The sequence below is a fragment of the Watersipora subatra genome, chromosome 8, assembly GCF_963576615.1.
Source record: "Watersipora subatra chromosome 8, tzWatSuba1.1, whole genome shotgun sequence".
Lineage (NCBI taxonomy): Eukaryota > Metazoa > Bryozoa > Gymnolaemata > Cheilostomatida > Watersiporidae > Watersipora > Watersipora subatra.
Genome location: NC_088715.1, coordinates 73,272 through 99,191, shown reverse-complemented (window position 1 = coordinate 99,191; position 25,920 = coordinate 73,272). Strand labels below are relative to the sequence as shown.

General features: G+C 37.8%; 1 protein-coding gene across 1 annotated transcript in view; it reads right to left on the bottom strand.

Annotated features, from left to right (window-relative positions):
* Positions 1-22,815, bottom strand: part of LOC137401912 (nestin-like) — a 1,051,237-nt gene extending 1,028,422 nt beyond the window's left edge. The window contains exons 1-3 of the mRNA XM_068088387.1: positions 22,137-22,815; positions 19,982-20,143; positions 18,529-18,624 (exon numbers count right to left, since the gene is read on the bottom strand). Of these exons, the coding sequence (XP_067944488.1) occupies positions 18,529-18,624; positions 19,982-20,143; positions 22,137-22,815 (937 nt within the window). The remainder of the gene's footprint in view (positions 1-18,528; positions 18,625-19,981; positions 20,144-22,136) is intronic.
* Between the last annotated feature and the right edge of the window lie 3,105 nt (positions 22,816-25,920).

Sequence of the window (25,920 nt, the reverse complement as noted above, 5' to 3'; positions counted from 1 at the left end):
ATTTAGCCAAATTGAGGACAGCTTTAATTGTTTACACTTTGTTTTTATATTGTAAAATAAACAAGTTGATGCGAAGAAACTTCTTGATATATTTTTTGCAAGCAAACTTGTTATTCCGACATTTGACTGGTTATTATGGCTCATCAATTATGTCCTGTCATTTGACAAGTTATTAAGGTTCATCAATTATTTCCTGTCACTTGACTAGTGGTTATGGTTCGTCAATTTTGCCCCAACACATGATTACGTTATATGACTCACACTATGTCAGGAAGGTTTTCATTACATGGACATAGCTTCGAGTTGGTTTAGATATTACCTCCATTTAATAAAGTGACCTGTTTTTACTTGTCAATATGCTCCCTCTCTAAAGATTAAGATAGTAAGCAGTACCATAATTATAACTGTCTGTTTATACATGCAGTAAACTATTAAAAAAACACCAAATATAAACTGGCTTACATTAGCTATAAACCATAAAAGGTTGACATGCAACAAAATTCACATTACAGTTATTTGGTATCATAAGAATCCCCATGTCTTACTCTGTTGTTGTATAAGTGCAAAATATCTGGAAATGTGATTACAAGCTCTTAAAAGCTCAAAAACGAACAGTTAATCGCAGCCACAAGAGACCACCGTAGTTTGGATTCGCTTTCCAAAATCGCTTAATCGGCACATAGTTGTTGCAAGATGGTTTCTGTTTACACTTTCATGCAACCTCAAATGTCAAAATATTTTCACAAATATACTTCACGCATTCAATAAAACTATGTTTATTGTTTTTACGAATATGTTTTATCATCATTGTAATGCTGTCACTTTTAGCACTGGTATCTTACAATTTACCACAAAAAAAACATTAAATCTTTTAACCTTACCTCAAAGGAGTACATATCCTTTTCTGATAATCATGACGAGCCTGTCGGTTACCTGTGATAATCGGAAAGTACTGGAAAAATTATTTGCAAAGTGTTGGGCAACGTGATCAGATTACGACTTGACGATTGAATAATGCCGAGACAAAACTGTAAAGTAGCGAGCATCTATATTTGATACTGGGTCTTTGGTATAACCCGAAGTGTTTGTCATTAGCTAGTGCTACGATAAGTTTTACTTTGAGCTTTTTATTGGCCTTTCAATTCACGTGAGAACATCATGTGACAAGAAGATAACCAAACTGTAATGAATACGTCAGATAAATAAACAGATTCCATTCTCCGGCGGCTTTTCGTTTTTGAGCTTTTAAGAACTGGTAATCACATTTCCACGTATTAGACACCTACAACACAACAGAGTAAGACATGGTGAATCTTTTGATACCAAATAACTGTAATGTGAATTTTGTTGCAAGTCAACATTTAAATTGGCTACATTTTCTGATCATTTAGGTAATCAAATAGTCCCAAGTCACCAAGTTCAATGACATGTCTTGCTGTGAGTAACCAACTCGCAAGTGTCTCCAGTATCCAGTCTTGAAGCATCTTGGTCTGTTTATGCACCTATCTGCTTAAAATACAATTGGATCATCTGGTAGTTTCGTTCGAAGGCATTATTGTTGAAGAAAGATAATTTTGTACGCTAGGTTCGTCTTCAGGCACATACAATGTACATCTATATAGTCTAATTTTATATGAATGCCTTCTAGTTTAACACGGGCGTGTGTAAGAGCCCCTTTTTCCATAGCTATGGTAGATAGGTGAATGCACTATGGCATTAGAATGCAATTATATTATGGGTAAATGCAGGTAACTAACATGCATAGCTGTCTCATTACATTCGGTCTGTTTGTCTATGCGCAGGTTGGAAGGCATTGTAATTAGCATGTTTGTGAATGTATAGATTAGATGCTGTACTCTCTTTTAGTTAATATGTATTAGGTTAGTTTCAATTTTAAAAGTTCATGGTTCTTTGAATTGTTTAGAGTTTTAGTTTAGTACCTTATTAATTTGTATCACACTTGTTCATATCTGACTTACTTTCCATACATGCACCTCTGACTTAAATATCATACATAGATATCATACATACATAATTGACAAGCATTCCTCATGTACATCTCAGACTTCATCTCATACGTACATCGCTGACCTTTATCTAATGCATTCGTCTCTGACTTACATATCATATGTACATCTCTGACTTACAAGTCTTATGTACATTTGAATGACATATCATATATATATATATATATATATATATATATATATATATATATATATATATATATATATATATATATATATATATATATATTATATGTCATCTGACAAGAAAGAACTGACAAGAACGATATATATATATATATATATATATATATATATATATATATATTTGACTTACATATCTCATCTACATCTCATACTTACATCACACAAATTCATCTCTTATTTGCACATAAATAATCTGAAAACCCAATATTCTGATGAGGTTATACTGCGTGTTCTGCCTGCTTACCAGCTAGTATAAAGATAGTTAAACTAGAAATACTCAAACACTCAGTTTGCCCACTGCATGTGGCTGCCCTGTATTTGTGCTTCTAAAGAAAATGAACACTTAAACATGAGGGCTCTGTGTGCAATCAAAGATGAACATACACATTGCAGTTGCTGTAAATAGCTAAAAACAAAAACCGTTTGTGTTTAGCTTGGCTTAGGATGGGAGTAAAGTGGTACTTTGTACATTTATGCTATAATAAGAGCCATTATAAATATATTCTGCTTTAAAAAGATAGTTTTTCAGAAAATGTGAGAGCAATGATATAACACAAGTCGTTATAAGACATGTTATATGATCACTGTTGTGTTCTAATGAGGAGATTAAGAAAACATATCTGTGTCATTAGTTCATCACTGCTCTTTATCGAGTTTATAAATAGAACATCTAACTAGTGTTTTAAGTAATACTTATAGAGAGGTCTAAAAACCTTCACACATTTCCTAGGAGTGGTTCAATTTGGTTCCGCTAGCCCTTCCTTCTGGTGCTAACATTCTCTTTTTCCCATGTAGCAACATTGTTATTCTAGTGTTGACCAGAGTGATTTCTCAATTCATACAGAGATTTTAGTGGCTGCATCTGTCATCAATCAGTATGTCAGCGACTACGCTTCTGTCTCCCTTGATTATAAATAGACCTTCAGCCAAGCAACCACTTTCTGTCAGTCGTCTATGATTTATGTTATTTTAGCCAACCTATTACTTTGCCATGAGTTTGTATACAGTGCTAACTCCGTGTTAAAATCCTGAATGTTGAGTTTTTATTTGCTATGCGACCCAGTGTCAGCTCGGCTATGTGTTGTGGTCGGGCTGTGGCTGGCTGCACCAGTGGAGGCAGTCTGCCTACCTTTGTGATTGAGGATCCGGTTAGCAACACCTTTTTTCTTGTCAGTTTTTGTCATTAAAATATGAAAATAACAGTTATATTCAATCTTGTACCCAACTATCACTTTAAAATGACTCAGTTTGCCTTTGGATGCCAATACAGCAGCACCAGAATATGTTCTTGCAGTCAGGCATCCCACTACATATCAAAGCTTTTCTTAGCAGAATTTTAAATAGCTTGTGCTATCCATCATATAGTCAAGCTATCAGTCAGCACAGTATTTGTCATCATTCAGGGAGTGTCAACTCCAAAACCTAATGACTGTTGTTTCTGGAATCACAAGGTAAATTTTAATGTAATTGTAATTTTTTCTTGTTGTTAGTTCTGCTGTATGTAATATGCTACTGTATTGTGGTTTTATATCATTTCCAGTTTTTGTTGTTTTATTATCATGTGTTCAGTCATGTTATGCAATGTGTCAATGCACTCACTCTCAATTAATATTTCCTACATGTATTGCCATCCTATGTTATGTTTGTTTGTCATGCTTTATTAGTGAGTATTATCTGTTCACATATCAGTACGTTTGCGTAACCTTTTGACAGGTTTCACGGTCAAGCTATATTACTACCAGTTGTATTGTCAGCATATGATAAAGAAATAAATTCAGCAGTAATCTACAGTGATCAGTGCAATTTTCTCTCGACACAATAGTGGTTAGCAAGTCAGTCTGAAAGCTCCGGGTCTTACACTGAATAACCGATGCTAGTGACTAAGAAAAAAATGTGTACTAATTTTGCTAAGGCTGGTTTACATAGCTGGAACAGTTGATTCCGAGTGGCACGAGTTTTATCACCATACATCACTGTTGTGGTCTAACGAGGAACTTTAGGGCATGTTTTATGTCAACCATCAGGGCTGTTTATCTTACTAGTTTATAAATAGGATATCTATCCAGTGTTTTGAGCATGAACATTTTTGCTATGTCTTATAATGAAATGCTTGTCCCGATGTTAGTAAATTATTCATCCAAGAAAATGTAATCTTTCTTGAGAATTTATTTGTCATGAAACGCTCAAAATTTTATCTTTGCACTCTCCCACCTTTTCCTCATCACAAAGAGTTCTCATTTTAAACAGTCCTTATCACAAAGGGTCTCCACTACAAATGATACTCTTCACACAGGGGCCTCATCACAAAAGGTCCTCATCACAAAAGGTCCTCATCACAAAAGGGTCTTCATCACAAAGGGTCCTCTTACCAAGGGGTTCTATATGTACTTGCAAAGGGTTTTAATCACAAAAGTGTCCTAATTACAAAAGGGTATTCATTGCTAAGGATCCCCATCACAAAGGTCGCGCATCACAAGGGGTTCTACTTACAAATGTTTTTAATCACAAAGGGCTTTCATTGGTAAGTGTTCTCATCACAAAAGATCCTAATCACAAAGGTCCAAATCACAGAATTTATAATATTGTTTGCTTAAAGTGATGAAAAGAGAAAAGTAATTGTTTAGGCAGCTAATTTCTTCTAGCGGGCCAATCGCCCATAAGCTAAAGCAATCGATATTTTTTTATTATTTAATGTTCTTTGCTGGTAATTGTCTTTTATTATATGCCTACAATTAGCTTAATTAAAATAACGAACATAGAAAATTGATTAATTGGACCGCTACTTTCTCTTGGTTGACCAATCAGTCATAAGCTAACGTGATTATAATATTTCATAGAATAAATACTACTGGTAAAGTTCTCAAGAAGTTTTCAAGAAGGCAAGAACTCCTTACCGTACGAACTACATTTGGTACACACATTATAATTTTGCGTTTTATTGCAGATGATAACCATTAAAGATGTAGTTGCGTCAAAAAAGTCAATTAGGACCCATAAAAGGCTAAAACATCAGCTACAATTTGATGTCATTTTTGTCTTTGTAGACCAACCTTGTCCAGAGATATATGCGTTTGAATGAGGCCCTCTTTTAAAAAGTTCACGTTCCAGCGGGTGCCTATTTCGTGACGTCACAAGCAAGGTATCTGAAACGAAACCACGAGCAATAAATATGAGGTCGATTCGTTAGCCAATCATGCGTGTGAAATTTTGATATAGGCCGTAATAAATATTATCACTCGTAAAACGCGTTGTCTGTGATCTCGAAGATTCTCCTCATTAAAGAATTCATCCTCGTTACTGATTCAACGCGTTTCAACAATTACTAAGTTATACATAGTTTTAAAATGGCTTCAAGTTCGAGCGACCGCTACTCAGAGTTATCTGAGCAACTTTTAGTAAAAGATTAGAGTAGACAGCCTATGGCCAAAGCTGACAGGCGTCAGCAGCGTTTTGTTGCAGAAGAAGACAGAATGGAGGTAAATTACCTTAGAGTCTTCTCTACTTGAGTAAATGTAATATTTTTTATAGACATAAATACATATACTAACTAATGAAATGATAATTCTTTGCTATCTCCAATCATCGTTTCATAGCTTATCTGCCGTTTTACCTAGCTATAATATTTTTTTCGAATTTTCTTTGGTAAATTAGAGTCATGATTACAAATTATTTTCACTCGTAGGAAGTGGGTAAAATCGATTGATCATTGCAAATCTTTAATTTCCAGAACCAAAGCTTCGAATCGTTGGCTTGGCGTACTTGTGCCTTTATTAAATGTTTATTCGTTTTTAAAATTACACTCGCAATCTATTTAACTCCCAATTTGGAAGCTGTCAATAGATACGCTTTGGAATGACATATCTATGAATGACATATTTATTGCATCTACTTTGTTTACATTTACTTGTTTTACTGATTACAGAATGTTTATGTCGTCCCACCAGCCGAAGAAGCTTTGTCAGTGTGGAAACTGCCATAAAAGAGAAAGCGAGACTTGAATGCGTGCTGGATGATGTTTTGTTTGAGTTTGTTGCAGTAGATGAATTTGTCTTATTGTATCAGCTAATACTATGTGAGTGGCCACGACTTGATGAAAATTTTTAATAAAAGCTTTATGCCGAGATGAAAATATTTTTGCTTGTAAAAATTATATAATAAAATAATATTGTTGAAGATAATGCAAAACATGATTTGCAGAATATTGTAGTGAATCGAATATGGTATATGGGTGTCCGCAGAACTGGAGAATGTGAGTTCAAATCCAGTTTGCATCAGACTTCTCATCCTTAAAACTCTATCCCTGTCTATATTCTTTTTAAAGAGGGGCTTGCTTATTTCACTTATTTAGTATTCGGTAAGAATACTACTAGCAATGATATACAGCAATGTATACAGCTGTATATCACTGCTACTAGTAAGAAACTAGTACGTAGGCAATAGGTAATAGGCGACATAATGTGGGCGGGGCTTATGGGAGTGTTGATTTGAGCAGAGAGTGGTTGTATATATATTGGTATATTTCTGACAACTGACTGGAGAAGGTAAAGCAGCAACATAAAAGCAACAGCGGATTGAGTAAATACTGAGTAAGCATATGAAACAATGATAATGAGATAAACATGAGTTCAGAGCAAAAACTGCATAGTTAGGATTACCGTATAACACTGACAAAAAGCTAAGTATAGAGACAGATGAAAAGTCACATTACATTCCAACACTCCCACTAATTTGACTTGTCATCATTCCAGCACACACTGTAGCACGTCTGAATCTATTGCAAAACACCCATGGCGGTTCTCAGTCTCTCAAATTGTGGCCTTGGTAATGGTTTAGTCATTATGTCAGCTGTCATCATGTCACTGGGGCAATATTTTATGACAATCTCTTTATTATCTTTAGCTTCTCGTACATAGTGGTACTTGACCTCAATATGTTTTGTTCTTGAATGGGCGACTGGGTTGGCGGACATAGCAATAGTTCCTTGGTTGTCTTCATTTATTAGAATAGGTTGTTTTTCTTCACCTGGTCTTAGTTCGGCAAGCAGTCGTTTCAACCAAACAGCTTGTTGGGCAGCTGAGCATAGGGCTATGTGTGTGTGTGTGTGTGTGTGTGCGTGTGTGTGTGTGTGTGTGTGTTTTATTTCACCTTTAAAGATTACACAATTGAATTAATACTCGAGACAAAATATAATTAACCAATGCGTGAAAAAATAACAATAAGTAAGAAATGATGATGGGGCCCATTGCGAAATGGCAAAGCCAGTGGTACGCGAGCCCGAGTCAGCAGCACAAAAACCAGACCGTAACACTCACTCTCCAGACTGGAGATGGTGCCTCAGTTCCACCTTATATTTACCGAGACATGTACTCAGCTTCAGATGTAGACAACGCTACCACCGGCTGTTTTTTGCTCAACCAGCTGATGGCGCCACCAGCTAGCATAAAGACTTGCCCTGAAGTAGAATGTCTGTCATCATGGTCACCTGCGTAATCAGCATCTGAGAAACCAATTATTTGGTCATCACTTGATGTGCAATATTGTAATGTGTTATCAATAGTTCCTTTCAGATACCGAAATATCCTCTTTACCGCGGTTAGGTGAGCATTGTTTGGGTCAGCATTGAACTTTGTGACCGCTCCCACCGCCTGTGCTATATCTGGTCTTGTTCCAAGAGCCACATAGAGTAAACTGCCTGTCATTGATTGGTATAGCTTGCGATCCGTTGGTTTGCTGACTCCATCATCTTTGCACAGAGCTACACTGATATCTGTAGGTGTTGTAACAGTATGAGCATCAGCTAGCCCATATTTATTTATGATGTGCTTGATGTACTCCCTTTGATGCATCTTCAGCTTTCCTCCCTTTCTCTCTATTGATATGCCTAGACAAAAATGTATTGCTCCCATATCTTTCATTTTGAAGCGTGTTTTGAAATTGTCTTTCAGTTGAATCATTTCCTCTTCTGTCCTCGTTAGCAAAATTAAATCGTCTACATACACAGCTACCAGTGTTTGTGTAGTCGGGTGTATATATATGCAAGGGTCAGCGTCGGATTGCTTGAATCCAATAGATTCAACGAATGCTCTGAATGCGTGGTTCCAGCACCGAGGAGATTGCTTGAGGCCATACAATGCTTTTTTCAATTTGCAAACCAATGTTTCTTTTCCAGGTCGTTCGTATCCTTCCGGTTGGCACATATAGACCGTTTCTTCCAGCTCTCCATTTAGGAATGCAGTTTCCACGTCCATTTGGTGAATTAGCAGATTTCTCTTTACAGCATGAGCCAATATTGTACGGATAGAAGAAAATCGCACCACCGGAGCAAATGTCTCTTCGTAATCGATTCCATGTTTTTGTGAATAGCCTTTTGCTACAAGTCTCCCTTTGAATCGCTCAATCTTTCCATCTCTCCCTTGTTTAACTTTAAAGACCCACTTGCAACCGATTGGTTTCTGGTCTTTAGGCAACTCCACTAGATCCCATGTTTCATTTTCCATCAGGGATTTGAACTCTGCATCTGCTGCAGCTTTCCATTCCAATTTATGATCACTGTTCATTGCTTCTGTAAAGCTGCTTGGCTCTGCAACTTCGCTAGCCAGACAAGCAACATGAGTAGTGTTAATAAATTCATCAGTCCCAAATCTAATTGGTGGTCTTCGCTCTCGCTCTGATCTACGGCATGGGTGCTGTCCAGGTTTTTCATCAGTGCTACAGTGTGTGCTGGGTGTTGGCAAGTTTACATCAAAGTCTATATTGTTGCTCTGAGGCTGTCTGCAATCAAGTACAAAGTCTGTTTCATTGAAAACAACATCACGCCTAACCAAAAAATTTCTGGATTTGACATCAAACAATCTATAGCCTTTCGACTGTCTACTATAACCAAGAAATCTAACCTTAATTGCTTTACTGTCAAGTTTTTGCCTGAGGCTATCAGCTACATGTGCATAGGCTACACAACCAAAAACTTTAAAGTTACTGACATCAGGTTTTTTACCATACCACAGTTCGTAGGGTGTAACGTTTGTATTTAGAGCAGTTGTTGTTACACGATTACGTATGTAGGCAGCTGTTGAAACTGCCTCAGCCCAATAACAATTAGACAAATTAGCATGCTTTAGCATAGTACGTGCTGATTCTACAAGTGTTCTATTCATCCGTTCAGCGATGCCATTCTGTTGTGGCGCATAGGGAACGCTGAGTTCATGTTTGATACCTTTCTGTTTTAGGTATTCCTTAAACTCAGTTGACAGATATTCACCAGCATTATCTGTCCTCAGTGTTACAATTTTCTCGCCAGTCATGTTTACAGTTGCATTTTCAAACTCTTTAAATCTTTCAAGAGCTTCAGACTTATGTTTTAGAAAATAGACAGTGCAACAACGTGAGTAGTCATCAATAAAGGTCAGAAAGTAAATGCTTCCACCAAGTGATTTAGTTTGCATCGGTCCGCAAATGTCACTATGAACAAGTTGCAACTTACGGTTACTTTGTGTGTGAGACTCTGTGAATGGTTTGCGAGCTAATTTTCCCTCCACGCAACTTTCACAGAAGGATAGAGTTTTCTCAGCATCTTTGGAGATATTGATACCATTTACTGATTGTCGAGTTATGAGTGTGCGTAGTTGTTGCTCATTCAGATGTCCTAACCGCTGGTGCCAAATGTTCATGTTAGATAATTCTGCAGCACAAGCATGTTCGCTACATTTATTCATCGGCGTACATTTTAGCTCATAGAGTTTGTCTACCAAAATACCCATGCCACGTAATTGTCCATTTTTATTGCGAATCCAGCATTTTGTTCCACTAAATTTCACGGTACTACCCATGTTCACTGCAGCTCGTACCGAGAATAAGTTACATGATAGTTGAGGGACATAGAGCACTCGAGTAAGCGTAGCAGGTTTTGTTGCACTCACTTTGAAGGCCATGTCTAGATGTACATCACCGCAACCTGTTGCTTCCACAGCTCTCCCATCTCCTAGCCTGACTTGTTCTGGGCATTCAAACTCCTTAAAATTGATAAGCAATTCTCTCTGGTTTGTCATATGAGATGAAGCCCCTGAATCTATCAGCCACTGCTTATTATTAGCTTGAGCTCCACCATTGCCAACAAACAGCCATTCAGTATTATTAGTACTGTTGTCATTGTCATGTTGTTCAGGCTGCTGCGCTCCCACAATTTGAGCCTGGTGGTTATTCATGTGCTCAGTTTTTCGATAAGGACACTGGTATTTCAGATGTTGAGGTGAGTTGCAAATGTAACAGGCACGAGGTCTACGATTTTTGTTAACTTGCACAGGTTTTTGTGCTCCCACTAGCGCTGCATCATTTTCACTCTTGACTTTTTGCTGAGGTTTCATTTCGTGTCGCTTTAGTTCTTCATTCAGCAGAGCCTGATGAACAAAGTTAATGTCCAGGTTATCATCAGCACGGGCTTCCAGAGCCGTAACCAATGTTGCATAGCTTTCAGGCAAACTCCCTAAAAGAGTAACCACCTGATCCTCTGCAGCCACAGCTGCTCCTATCGCAGCAAGTTTATCTGTCATTTCCTTCATATTCTTGACATGTTGTGTAATTGATGTTCCTTCAGCCATTTGTGTGCGGAAATACTGTTTCTTAAGGTAAAGCTTATTAGCTAATGTATCTCTTTCATAATGTTTACACAGTGCCTTCCAGGCCTCACTTGGCTTCTCGTAAGATGTGATAAGGTACAACTGCGGGGTACTGATTGCCATTACGATGGATGCAAATGCTCGCTGCGACCCTTCCTGAAATTTCTTCTTAGCTCCTTCATCTGCATCACTTGCTAGGGTAGTGCTACCGTCTACGTAACCCCATAGACCCTTTGCTAACAGTAAATGCTTGAGCTGAAATTTCCATGTAGTCCAGTTTGAGCCATCCAGCTTGTCAACGGTGTATTTCTCATCTCCAGAAGCCATGATGTAATAATACGGTAATGGTTACTATGTAATCGTCTATGTAGATTATGTTATTCCACAGTCCGGAGGCACTGGGCCCATAACCTGTTGATTTGAGCAGAGAGTGGTTGTATATAGATTGGTATATTTCTGACAACTGACTGGAGAAGGTAAAGCAGCAACATAAAAGCAACAGCGGATTGAGTAAATACTGAGTAAGCATATGAAACAATGATAATGAGATAAACATGAGTTCAGAGCAAAAACTGCATAGTTAGGATTACCGTATAACACTGACAAAAGGCTAAGTATAGAGACAGATGAAAAGTCACATTACATTCCAACAGGGAGGCTGTATATCGTTTGTATGGGGAGCTGCAGAACTGCTGATACAAAGACCGCGTTCTAAATAAGTGACTTGACAGAATTACCGTAGACCGGTAGAATTGGTAGTCGGTACCCAATTGTTTACACAACATTTGGAGAAAGTGAGTAGAACAAATTTTCAATTTTCATTATTTGAGGCCTTTGAAACATTCATAATAATGCATCTGTAGCAGGATTTAAAATTTTATTCTAGCCAACATGAGCAAATACAAAATAAGATATATGCCAATAGAGCCGCGTAAGACTAGACTTTTATCGCAAATACCCGATGTGAATACGAGAGATAGAGACAGGTTGCCAAACGCGTGACATCATTTTGGGCAAGTCTGGGCACGTTTTGGTGGCCTGAGCGTTTTTACGGCGATCAGATTTTTTCGGTTTTAATCTTCAAATATCTTGGCAATGCGATAGCGTAACACAACAACCAACATATCAACTGATAGAGAAAAAAAAATGCTTTCTTTTAAGATCAACTTAAATTTGACGCAACTACATCTTTAAAATACACTAAATACAATACAGTTACTGTAGGTAACTATAATTACTAAAGTTAACATACCATAATGTTGCTAATTGTCAATATGTACACATTTTTATAAAAAAATTGACAATTTTTACCAGGGGCTGTTTGCGTTGTATAATTACAATGGTCTCTATACCACAATATACGCTTTTTTCACCATACGATGCCAACCCTGGAACGAATTAACATCGTATCTCGAGGGTGCACTGTACTCGTAAACTAGATCAAGATAAATCATAGTGACATATGCTTAAACTATCGAACATAGAAAAATGATTAATTGGACAGCTACTTTTTCCTAGTTGACCAATCAGCCATAAGCTAATGGGATTAAAAATATTTCATAGAATAAAATACTGGTGGTAAAGTTTTGGTTTAAAACAGCAAATACAATAATAGTAATTGACTTCTTAAAAGGCCAAGCAAGATTAATGATACTCAGTATTTAACAAATGAAAGATAATTGTGGGTAATTTTATGGGTACTTGTTGACCCTATGTGGCTGTATGATAGAGTTTGTGAATTGCTGTGTTTGAAAGTAATCCGTAATAAGTACATGTAGCAACTCCGCTCAGCAACCACTTGTTGTCAGGGGTCTATGTTTTCTGTTATTCTAGCCAGCCCATCCAGCTATTAAAGCTAAACTAGATATGCTACTTGTAAACTGTATACTTGTAAACTAGATCAACATAAATCATAGTGAAATACGCTTAAATTAACCAACATAGAAAATTGATTAATTGGACAGCTACTTTAACATAGTTGACCAATCAGCTATAAGCTATACTTAAGGTAATTGCCTTCTTAAAAGGTCATGTAAGATTAATGATAGTCATTGTTTAACAAATGAAATTTAATTGTGGGTAATGTTTATGTGTAGTTGTTGACTCTATGTGGCTGTATGATAGAGTTCGTGAATTGCTGTGTTTGAGGTGGCAGTGGGCTTTTATGATAAACATATATTGACATTATAGATTACACAATTTGCTAGACCATAATTACAAGTCAGATAGAAATACAACCAAAACACTTCTCGGAGGATTAACAGAGTTACAATTAAAACCGTTGTTTATCTATTGATCAAAGTACTGCCTCAGTGATGTGTGAAGATTGTTGGAGCTCTCCATAAGTGATACACAAAAGACTGAGATGTTTTATTTGTAAATTAGCAAAATTAACAGTCATTGAGAATAAAACACCCACAAGCGTCTTCAAGTTCTTCATTGGACCACCGCAGTGCTGTACTTACTTAAATAGCAATCATGTCATTCATAATCAACTGTTCCTGCTCTGTAAACAAACATCAGGAAAATAGTACAGATTTGTTTCCTGGTCATTAGAATCTGTTATTTAGGCATTTTGCAAGCAGTTATCGCTCTATGCAGTTTGTTTTATGTCAGGTTTTATCAAGTTTTATGCACTTGAGGCGTAATGAATATTTCATACTCACATGCCCAGTAACACAGTAATATAATTGATATATTGTGTTACATTAATAGTATTTTTACGACTACTGATGATATAGGTTTATAATTAGCCTTGTAAGCCCCTCCATCCAGTGCTACCATCCTCTTCTGCCCATGGAGCAACAGTGTTAGTTAAGTGTTGACCTGAGCAACTGATTTATTTATGCAAGGAAGTTGAGGACTGCGTCTGTCATCGATCAGTATGTCAGAGACAATGCCTCCGTCTCCCTTGACTATAAATAGAAACTCGTCTCCCTTGACTATAAATAGAAACTCGACCCAGCCACCACTTGTTGTCAGTCTGTTTTTTATTTCTCTTATCCTAGCCAGCCTATTCAGCTATAACAGCTGCATTGTTACTCTGTACTTGTAGATTAGATCAATAGAAATCTAGTAAATGAAATCATTATAAGTGTCAATAATATTGTACACTTATATTGATGAACAGAGGAAAATGATTACTTAGGCAGTTAATTTCTCTTAGCTGGCAAATCAACCATCAGCCAAGGCGATAGAGATTTTTATTATCTTGTACCATTTGCAGATAATTGTCTTTGGTTATACAATTACCATCTGGGTATATGCAGAGAGTACAGCTGTCAGGAGTGGTAAACAGAGCATATGTACATAGTTTATGCAATTAATATCTTTCTGTACCACCCAGTCTAAATTAAAAGGGGGGGCTGCTTTGGCCATTTGCCAGGTACTATTGTAATCCGTTTTTCTACAGAGACAAAATCAGCATTAGGTTTTTCAAAATATGTGACCTCTCGCATGAAAATCGACCAAAAGTCAGCATTCACTATCGTTAGTAATGAAGCTTCAAAGTTTGCCTTAGGTTTATTGGGGAGCACATGGCTATTTTGTTTATTATTTCCCCCTAGACCAATCAGAGTGTGAGGAATTCATTTCTGAAGTCAAAAAGTGATTTTATTGGCTCATTATACCGAAAATTTGCGATCGTAGTCGTTGCTATGCGATCGTGACGTCATCAAAATGGCGACTCGTGAAGATATTAAACCTTCGAAACACCTTTTTTCTGAGGAACTTGGCACATTGCTCGATGAAATTGATGCTGAATATGGAGAAACAATGTCTAGAGATCTAGATTTTCATGTTACTGATGACCTGCAAGCTCGGATGCCCGAATTTATTGATGACAAGAAGACGATGTTGAACTTACCGAAGGATTAACTGTTATTCAATCGTATAGTACTCCAGTTAATGACTCCGAATCACCTGCTGCCAGCTTACCAGCTCATCCTATGGTGTCTGATGAACCTATTAGCTTCAGTTGCAAGTGTGACTGCATCAAAAAATTTGACAGAACTCTGATTTTCAGTCAGCTGACTTACATTAAAGGAATTTCAAAGACAGAGTAAAATTTGATTATCATGGGCCGAATTTCTACTCGAGTGGATGATGGGAACACCACAAAACCTTTCGAGCATAAGGAGAAGATCAGAAAAAGGTCAGTATGCAACTTTAAATATCATGGTGAGTCTTATTGAATTTTTTTCTGATCTATCCTGTTTGTTTTTGGTAGTAATAGTATGGGTGTAGTAGCTTACTAGTTGCTGGTTCAGTGTATGCTTCCCCAAGTCACATAAAATTACATCCTACAATACATCACTCAGTGATCAGTCGTACTCACAGGCTTGAGTTAGGTGTGTTTTCACTCATAATTGATTGCCAGTTGCCACATGACTTATTCAATGTGTCAATGCTTGTGTGTTTATTTTTTTGCCTGCTGACATTAACCCTATGGCATGAGCAATCAATCCCTTGGTCACACGATCACTAAGCCACCAAGTCTATTACTTGTAACAGTGTCTCAGAGTCAGAATCCGTTGCCAATCACCTCATTAGCTCATTTTTTAGATTTTTTCTAAATTAATTAGAAATTAAAGAAAATTTTAAATTAAAGGAATTTAATTTAAAGGAATTTAAGGATATAATTCTAAATTAAAGGAATTAAGAGCTTTCACAAGTTTTCATTCAGCCAAGCTTACCCCGGTACAATGACAGGTTATTCTCATAGATTGTAGTGTGTACTGTTTGCTAACCATGCTACCAGAGTCACTTTGATGCACAGCCATGTTTTTGTTTGGTTTAGGAAAAGTAAAAGTTCAGATGTATCTAGACTCCCCTGCCATGATGTATGATGTAAAACTCAAAGGTATCAATGGACTGCCGAATGTGATAATACCTGAAGGTTTAGACTATGACCGCCAAGAATACTTGCACACTAACATTTGAGAATTTTGCCGTCTTGGCACTGAGGATTTAGTTTGCCCGACTTCATGGTAAAAGACGTAAAACGTGACCATAATATGAATTTTAGCCTTTCTCTGAGTCAGATGTGAGTAGGAATGTAATCGTGGTTTTGGGTCTGATACCCCTTGTTTTTTTTAAACTCACATTTTGGCAAAATAAACCTCAGTATGGATTTCAGATGCGATGTTAAATCTTTAAGCCTATTGGTTAGTGCTGATATACCTAGGAGCTTTTCATTTTATTCCTAATGTGTGGTTAGTGTAAAGTACGGATGCGTAAAAATGTTCAATTTTTTTTCAATTTTAGAGCAGGGTTTACCAATATTTTGTTGTGCTTACCTTAAAATGGTGTACATCAACTGTTTCAGGATGCTTACCTACCCTAAAGACCAAGTTTCACCTCAGTCAGTGAAATACAAATGGCCGTATCCAAGGATAACCTAACGTAAACAACCTATTTCTGTGTGTCGCGTCTTTATTTGCGATTTTCTCCGTTTGAGATTTTGACAGTTTTTGCTGACGTGCTTTCCGAAAATGCGGAATATCTCATGAACTACCTAAGCTAACTCAAAAATTCGAAATGCTTTAAGTTCTCCACAAAATTCTGCATCTGTCTGTGTTACTAACTCAAAATCTGAAAATCCCTCATTTTGGTTGATTTTCACATGAGAGGTCACATATATGTTTTAGTACATAAAATATATCTGAGTTGCATGTCCAAATTTTAGAAAGATGTAATCACTAATCGCACCAGCTATGGTGGAATAAGTGAATTTTGGCCAACGGTGTCCGGGTTACCCCTATACAATCAACGACAATAATTGTCTCATCGTAGCATTGCAACAACCAGAATGCTGTGTATTACCAAGAGATCATGAGAATAATACATTTAATGTGAGCCATTTGTGTCAATAATTCCACCTTATCATTGCAGCAGGAAGGAGCAGCTTTGACCCATCTAAAAAAAGCGTGACAGCAGTCAGGACTAAGTAATTTACGAAAAACGATCAATTTTATTCTGGAAGATTTTTAATGAATTGCTGTTTATTTATTTCAAGTTTCACTTTAGTTTGATAAGGAGCCAGACTTTACATGTATATAACTGGATTAACTAAAAGCTGTTGTAATACCTCTAATTTTACCCTATTATGAACTATTAGTCATGTTCATCAATTCGACATCATTGCTGCTTCGTATAGCAAAGTTATGAATTTTAAAAGAAGAGATTTAGTTATATATTGCGGTTGTTAAAGAAAGTCTAACGGTGCATTGCATATGGATGAAGAGAGATGGTTGAAAGAATAAGTATATTTAATCAAGAAGAATAAAATACAAACAGGATGTATTACAATACAGAGAACAAGATGATGTGATCACTTTGACAATGCGTGTCTAGTGGGGCCCGCGCGTGTCCTTATTTACTATAAGCCGCCCTCTGGTTTGAGGGCTGGCTAGTCATTTCTCTTGTCATTGCTCATTGGCTAGTTGGGCTAAAACGTAGGTCACTCGGCATCTTTAGTGTCTGTCTGGGTAGATTGTCAGTCTCGGCTGCCACACTAATAACTATCCGGGTGGTGACATTGATTGCCTGTTAAATTTGTATCACCTGGAGTTTGTAGGTGCGCAGCGAATTGTTCCATCCTCCGCTGAGTAGCAGCCAAATCTGAAAAAAAAAACATTTGTCATCATAATTGAAATATAGACAAGGGTTACTTTTACTGATGAGCAGGGATATATCAATGACAAACCTCTATCAATCTGCTAAAACATTCTAAAAGTCAAACTGCCCCCATTTTGATTTAACACCATGAACTTATGCAGTAAATTCTCACATACTATATAACTCAAGCAGCATCAACCTATCTGCATGAAGTTACCAGGAGTGAGCCACGATTGATCAACCACAACCTTATAGAATCAGACCATCAGAGCAGTACCACAGCTACTATAATATATACTAGTAGGTAATTTATAGGTTACTAGCATTGGGTGATACTATATATTCAAGATATGAGGTGGAGAGTAAATAGTCTTCTAAACCCTAGGTGAAAAACCTTCTGTTACATGTGCCACACTGGTACTGCATATATTTGTGCTGCATATATTATACTTATATATTTGTGCTGCATACACATATATTGCTGCTATGTTGCAATATATACATGCTGCTATGCTACCTATATATTGCTACATATGCTGCAATACACATATATTTGTGCTGCATTATATTTTACTGCATATATTCGTGTAAATAGATCCGCCTACTCTGACTATGACATGCATAGCCAATTACAAAAGTAACAAACTTCTCTCCCTCAGTACTATACTAACAACGGGCTAGTGAACAATAACATAAGAAGTTACCTTCTGCCTGCTGCTGAGTATCTCTCTGTAGAGCTGAGACTGACTGGTTGCTTTCTATTTGTAGAGCGGAAAATTTCTGGTCACTTTCTCTCTGTAGAGCGGATAATTTCTGGTCACTTTCTATTTGCAATGTTGTTATTCGTTGTCTAGCGTCATCCAAAGCTATGACAGAGTGAAAAAAATTGTTGATAGATATTCAACACTTTCACTGCTCACATTTGACAATGACAGCAGGTGCTGCAAGCATTGGTGCTTAGATGTACCTTAGCACATTTACCTGCTAACAAAGCTTTGATATGCATTGTCAATTGCGGAAGCAAATGACTACTCCTCAGTACTATACTAACAATGGACTAGTGAAACAGTAACATAGGAAGTTACCTTCTGCCTGCTGCTGACTATGTCTCTGTAGAGCAGAAAGTTTCTGGTCACTTTCTAGTTGCAGTGTTGTAATTCGTTGTCTAGCGTCATCCAAAGCTGAAGCAGAGTGAAAAAAAACTTGTTGATAGATATTCAACACTCTCATAGCTCACGTTTGACAATGACAGAAAATGCTGAATACAATGGTGAGTAGATGTACCTTAGCACATTTACATGCTAACGAGGCTTTCATATGCATTGTCAATTACAGAAGGAACTGAATGACTGGGCATAAAGGCAGGAATGTAAATGGTAGCACAGATACTGAGGGGTGTAGAAACAGGAACATATGTAGAAGCACAGAGGCAGTGAGTGGGTCACAGAGGCAAGTGCCTAGAGGCAAAGGCAAGTTCCCAGAGACAGAAACAAGCTGGCCTGGCAGGTGTGGGTGGACGAGCTCAGTCTTGAGCGGTTCTATAAATATACTCTATGTGCGTAGTAATTAATAGCATAGAGGCTGGCGATCTTGCACACAAGTAGGCGGTCAGATCTAAAAAAGATAACGATTTGTGAGTTTCTAGCCGCAATTCCTAAATCAGTTGCGGAATGTACACGTGAATTAATTTCGGCGCCTACAATATAACTGCGCGTTAATAAGACCGTTTCTACGCAACTACAAAACTGCTAATGCTAGTTGCACTGAGTAGTTGTAGTAGGCTGTTGTTGTAAATGGTTTTTTAGTATATTTTTGAATAGAGCTTGTACATTGATAGTATTATTACAAACTATTACGTATGTACTACATTGCAAAACGGTTATTTTATATGACTACAGCAGGTTTTGGCTTGCCCACAAAACAGTTTTACTTTTTCTTCTAATTACAATACAAATTTGAACTTGACTTTTTAGCAAATATTAGTCTAGCTACAAAACAGTTATAGTTCTATTAAATAAATCCATTATGTCCATGGTACTACTGATAACATATAATCGCCAACACAGCTACACAGTTTTCAAACCGAGTTAGGAACTGCAGGCTAGAAACTCACGAATCGTTATCCTTTTTAGATCTGACCCAAGTAGGCAGGCAGATTATGTGGAGTGTGATAGAGTCGTGTAATCAGCAGTGAAATTGCGCAATTGGCCTTTACTTGAAATCAAAAGCACATGAGCTTCATGGACTCATGCAAACTTGCGACAGGTCTGCTGGCTGACTTCCAAGTAGGTGGGGCAAACAGGCAGTTAGGTGTTTTTTGTAGTATATGCATTGTAGTAGTACTGAGTGTGTCAAGCGCAGAAGCCATTCGCGCTCAAGAAAAATGAAACTTTTTAAAGAGTCATAAAACTTTGTAGTTATTGCCAGCCAAGCTAAACACCAGCTTGAATGAATGACTCACTAGTCTATCCCCACTGACCTCTCTTCCTCAGTACTATGCTAACAATGGACTAGTAAGACATTAACATAGGAAGTTACCTCCTGCCTGCTGATCAGTTTGTCTCTGTAGAGTGGAAAGTTTCTGGTCGCTTTCTCTCTGTAGAGTGGAAAGTTTCTGGTCACTTTCTCTCTGTAGAGCGGTAAGTTTCTGGTCATTTTTTTCTTGCAGTGTTTTTATCTGTAGTCTAGCGTCATCCAATGCTTCAATATAATAAAAAAAGAACCTGTGAATAGTACATAGAGACACATGAAGGGTGTAGAGACAGAGGGGTGTAGAAGCAGAGGGTTGTAGAGGCAAATGGGTGTTGAGGAAGGCAGGCACAGAAGCAGTAGCCTACTAGCAGAAGCAGGCCGGCCTGGTAGATATGCTCAGCAAAATTCAGACTCGAGCTGCAAGCATAAAAAATTGTCTTGATCAGCCCGGCTATATGGCCGACATATATTTATGCAGGCTGGCTGACAAGGGCGGGCCGGTTGGCAGACAAACTCCATATTAGTGCAATCAAGTCAAACACTAGCCACAAAAACACGCAATGGTGGTCGACTTGGAGGCGAAACGTGTGATCTTTGTGGATTAGGCAGCATAGCGTGTGATCATTTGTCGACTCGGTGAAAGTGAGCAGGCTTGCTTGCAGACAGGGCAATCAATTTGTCTATTTAGTGACCTGAACATATAACCATTGTCTACTAGGAGGCAAAAGCGATCAATCATTGTCAACTCAACTGGCTCAGCTAAACCGGCAGGCGAGCTGACTGGCAGGCAAGCACGGTCAAGCAAGCGGTGGACACAGCAATGTAGACACAGAAATAGCAGGTGCCAGCAGGTGTGGCTGGTAAGCAAACACACTGGCAAGCAGAGAGGCTGGCAGGCAGGCTGCTAAGCTTCCCACCTGTTTTAAGAGATGAGAGTTGCTATATTAGCAGGGTTGGAGCCGCTCAGCAAACCAAAGGCTACCTATTTGCTCCAGAAGCTGGAGCAAATAGGTAGCCTTTGGTTTGCTGAGCGGCTCCAGGTTTCACTTCTCCAGAAGTGAAACCTACTGCATACATGCACTTGCCTTCCTGTAGGCGGGCCGCTAAACAATCATCTGATCAACAAGAGTTTGGTATACCGAAAAATAGCTGTAAAAGTGTTTAGTTGTTGCCTACCAAGCCAAACAAGAGACAGTAGCTGATGTGTGTAAATGTGGCTTGAATAAAAGCTTATAAGATAAAAAAGCTCATTTTACATCTATCAGTCTTATTGGAATTAAGGTTACATGTATCGAGTAAAATTAACTTTGATGTTGTTTGGTGAGGAATTCTCTAAGCAGCCCCAATAATGAAATTCTAACAGAACTCAGCACCATAGAAGCTGTTCCTGTTAGCATCTGCCTTAGAAAATGGAACCAGACATTGTCTTAGAGTTTGTACTATAAGAAATAGTTAATCTAATTTTAATCTTTATATCAAAGATTAGTATTGTTATAGAATTAAAGTCTGAATATTAAAGCAAGATGCTGCTACAATATTTACTTTAGTCTGTCATCCAGTTTACTACTAAATATGACAAAGGATAGAGTCATGTTATGTTAGGAACAATTAAAATGCTGTGGATAATCTACAGCAGTGTAAAATATGGTTACAAAACTTTCTACTTTCTATCAAAAACTGCTGCATAGATGATTAGCTATTCATAAAAAAGGAGTGTAATGTTTAACCTCTAACCTCAGCTTGAAGGAATGACTCACTAGTCTACCACTACATACAATAATCATAGTATCATTACTATTGTGTTAAATTCTTCACATCTCAGACATTTCAAAATACAGAAATATTAACAGACAAAATAGTGTGGAACACGAGAGTCAAGCTACTGAATCTGCCACAAGGAGTTGATATTTAAAGAGCTGCTAACATCACTTCAATCCTACCAGTTTTGAATAATAATATTAATTTAAATACTCAGACTATAAACTGTTCAGCTGAAGGCTGGAGACAAGCAGCACTCTGTCTATGCAAGACTCAGTGAGTTTACAGGAAAATAGAGATGCAATTATCCAGGGTATGTTCCAGGGTTCAACAGTAAATGTATACAATGAATAAATTACTAGCATTTAGTTTAGATTTTCAGTAGAAAGTTGCTGAGACTGAAGAGTTTAGCAGTAGAACAGTTCAAGTGAGTAGCTGGTATCACACTGTATAACAATCCTACCTTCTAATACTGACTTCAGCTGCCATCTCCTTAACAGCTCTGATGACTCCTTCTTTCCCCAATACTCAGCTTCCTCCAATGGAGTCCTTTTGTATCTATTCTTTATGTTGAGGAGTGAAGAGACAGTCACTAGAGACACGGATCCTAACATGACCTTCAGAGCAGTTGTCTCTCCCCAGTATGCTGCATGGTGTAGTGGAGTGTTGAGGATGTTATTCTGTATGTTTAATAGGGAGTCTCTCTGTAGTGAGGAGAAGTTGTAGAGGAGAGTCTCTAAACACTTGCTACTTCCACACCCTGCAGCCAGTGCTATAGCTGTGGTACCCTTGTCAGTCTTTTCAGATACAAACATGTACTTTCTCTCATCACTCACTGTGTCTAGCAGTAACTCCACACACTCACTGTCTCCCCTCTCTACAGCAAGGAGTAGTGCTGTATATCCATGCTCCTCCTTCATCCAGAGCAACTCGTCTGCTGTTCTTCTGATTGGTGAGAGAAGCAGACGACAGATTTCTGTGTGGGCTCCTTCTGCAGACACCATAATAGCTGTATATGAGTCATGCTTGATAGTAATCAGTAACCTCAGCAGCTCAGCTGGTTGGACTGACTCAAAGGCTGCCCTCAAAGCACTAATCTCCATCTTTCTCTCTCTCACGTACTTATTCAACAGTCCTTCCATGTTTAACTGTAACATATGTACTGCACTCTATTAGCTGCTGCATACAGTAAAATATGATAGAGAAATGGGTACAAAATGTGACTCAACTACATAGTTGGAAAGATGCCAACCATAACAGAATGGCTGCAGGTAAACCCTGGATATTTACAGAGTATTATGGTGCGTTTACACTGGCCGATACCGACTCCGATTAGGTGCCAATACCCCGACTCAGACAGGTACCTCCGACATTTCACGTATGGGTGCCGACACCGACTCCCACTTTACATTGCAACGATCAAACGATTTTTGTCGGTACCAACAGCCAATCACATCATTTCGCCGTTCTGACCTTCACCCGACCACGCGAAGACGAGTACACATAAAAATCAACGCGCTTGATGTGGAAAATTAAATACTAGTACTACACTACTACTACTGCTCCTACTACTACCGCTAGAAGCAACTACTGAATGCCAAGCAATGAATGAATGATGAGGCAATGAAAATCCGAGCAAAGAACTGTATGTACAGTTCTTTCGTCCGAGTAATTACAATAAATAAATGAATAATGAAGAAGATTGAATGGTGAATGTATATTTGTGGTAGTAGTAGTGTGATGGACGCCGGGCCAACACTTTACACTTCTTGTAATTATTTGTTTTTATATATTTTATATGTCTGTAAATATTTTATTATATGAGTTGACCTTTTTATTCTCTTTTTATTCCCTTTTTATTGTTGGCCTTGTTACTCGTTATGCTATCAATTGTCGTCGTTTATGTTGTTATATCAACGCACTAGCGGGCCTAATTATTGGCCATTTAAACATTGCTAGCCGGTGTTCTCGCTCGGTTCCGTTAGCCGGAACGGGCAATTTTATTGTATATAAGGGAGCAACGCTCACTTAGTAGACAGAGCAAATGGCCGTACGCTCCTCGGCTAGTGAATTTCCTTCGCTAATAAAACATTGAATGAAATCACACGCAATTTATTTTTGTATGACATAATCTAAATCGTGCCAAGTAAGGGCCGGCAAATTCCTTTACAGTAGTACTAGTAGTAGAACTAGTACTAGTCGTACAACTGGCTATTCACTTTTAATTAATTTAAATTAAAGAAAAAACTTGATTTTTTGGTACTCTCGCGTTTACATCGTTGCTAGCCATGCTGGTTCACTATTAAAAAAAGAATGAGGGAAAGTTTAATGACAGTCTCCTAGCCTCTCATTAAACCTAGCCCTTTCGTTTCAGAAACTTAGCACTGTCATTAAAGCCTAGGCTCATTTAATCAGAGGCTCCTAGCTTCTGATTGGCTGATGAGCGTCCGATTTGTCGGTGCAACCGGGCACTGCTGGGTTTCTCCGACACCGACTTTCAGGTCGGTGCCGACACCGATTTTTCTGTTCACACCTACCGACAACGACTCATCAAATTTGTCTGTGCACGACAGAATCGGTGACAAAATCGGCCAGTGTAAACGCACCATCAAAGGTAGGCCCAGGAATGTCAAACTCTGGCAAAGCTGAGAAACATCAGAGCCGTATAGTTTCACAGAGTCCTGTGACCAAAAGCCAGAAACAAAAAACGCTTGATTCCAAACAAACCCGATCGACATACTGATCTCTAATGGAATATTCATACCTCGCTCTCAATACCGCTCTTTTGTGCATTTACGTTTTTACAAAAACGTTATTAGCACCTTTTTGTAGGAAATTTTGTTTTCTTTCAATTGGTTCATAATACAACAATCAATTTAAAAGCGACTGATAATGGGAGTAGTTTTTGTCGATTAATGTTGCGGCCTCTCCATTATAACTTATATAAAAATAGTAGGCGTGGCCTGTTTGTTTGGAATCGAGCTCCCTCCCGTATACGCTTCTGTTGGTCGCGGGATTCTGTGAAAATATACGACACTGTTTACAGAGTATTAAAGGTAGGCCCAGGGATGTCAGACTCTGTCAGAGCTGAGAAACATGAAATATCTGCAGCAGGAAGTGATTGCTAGTCTGATTATGACTGAGGAATGAGACCAGAGCCTCCTGACCTTAACTTAACCTCACTACATGACAGACTCTATGAGTCTCCTCAGGGTAGAGAGTGATGGTCTCAGGAGGTCAGAGTTATATTATAATCACACTGATTCAGTGACTCTCCTCATCTACTCTATTATTCCCAGTAAGTACAATATCAACAGATGCTAATATAATATATAAGTTATACTTACCAGTTGCTATTCTGTTTGTCACCCGCTCTGACTACTACAGGCTTCTTTATAGCTTGTGGCTGGTTATAATAATGTTATCTGTCTCCTGATTGGCTGAGCTGATAAAGAGTTAGTCAAACAGTGATTCATGATGAATTTATCAGATATTGAATAAAGGAACAGGAGCTAGTTGTTACTGCAGCTTCATGATTGGCTGGTTATATAGCCTTGTAATTGGCTAGCTTCACTTTCTGTTTAGTATTTAAAGTGAAGTTTATCTGCTGAATTTCATATAATAAAATAAAAAACATTATGTTACTTTTACTAGTAACAGAATGGCCTCGGTCACTATAAATATTCATATTGTGACCGCTGTCAGTAATGTGACGAATAGCAATTTTTTATACAACAAACCTTTATACAATCCGTGTTGCTACAATTGAATAGAACTCAAGATAAATATCCATTGTTGATTAACATGTAGGTACTGAGTACAATGTTTTATATTACATTTTAGTAATAGTCAATCACAAACAGTAAATATTTAATGAAAATATTTAAAGACTCAAGTAAGTACATGTATGTTAAATATCCCAGCATATCAGCTACTCACACTGATCTAACAACAACAGTGCATAACTTATAGACACTTGATAGCCAATGTCACACATAATAATATAGCTAGTGACAGGTGCTAGTCAAGGTCTACTACCCTAGGAAACATCCGTATTCGCCTCATCTAACTTTCGCGTTTTTGCGGTGTCATCCTCTCGCAAAAATTGCATGAGCGAAACTAAACTATCATAACAAACGAGCAAAAACGCCGGGATTAAATAGCTTCATTCATTGATACTGTAGAATGGAATTTTATAACAAAATTTATTTAACCGTTTTTAATGACCAATATAGCAACATTAAAAT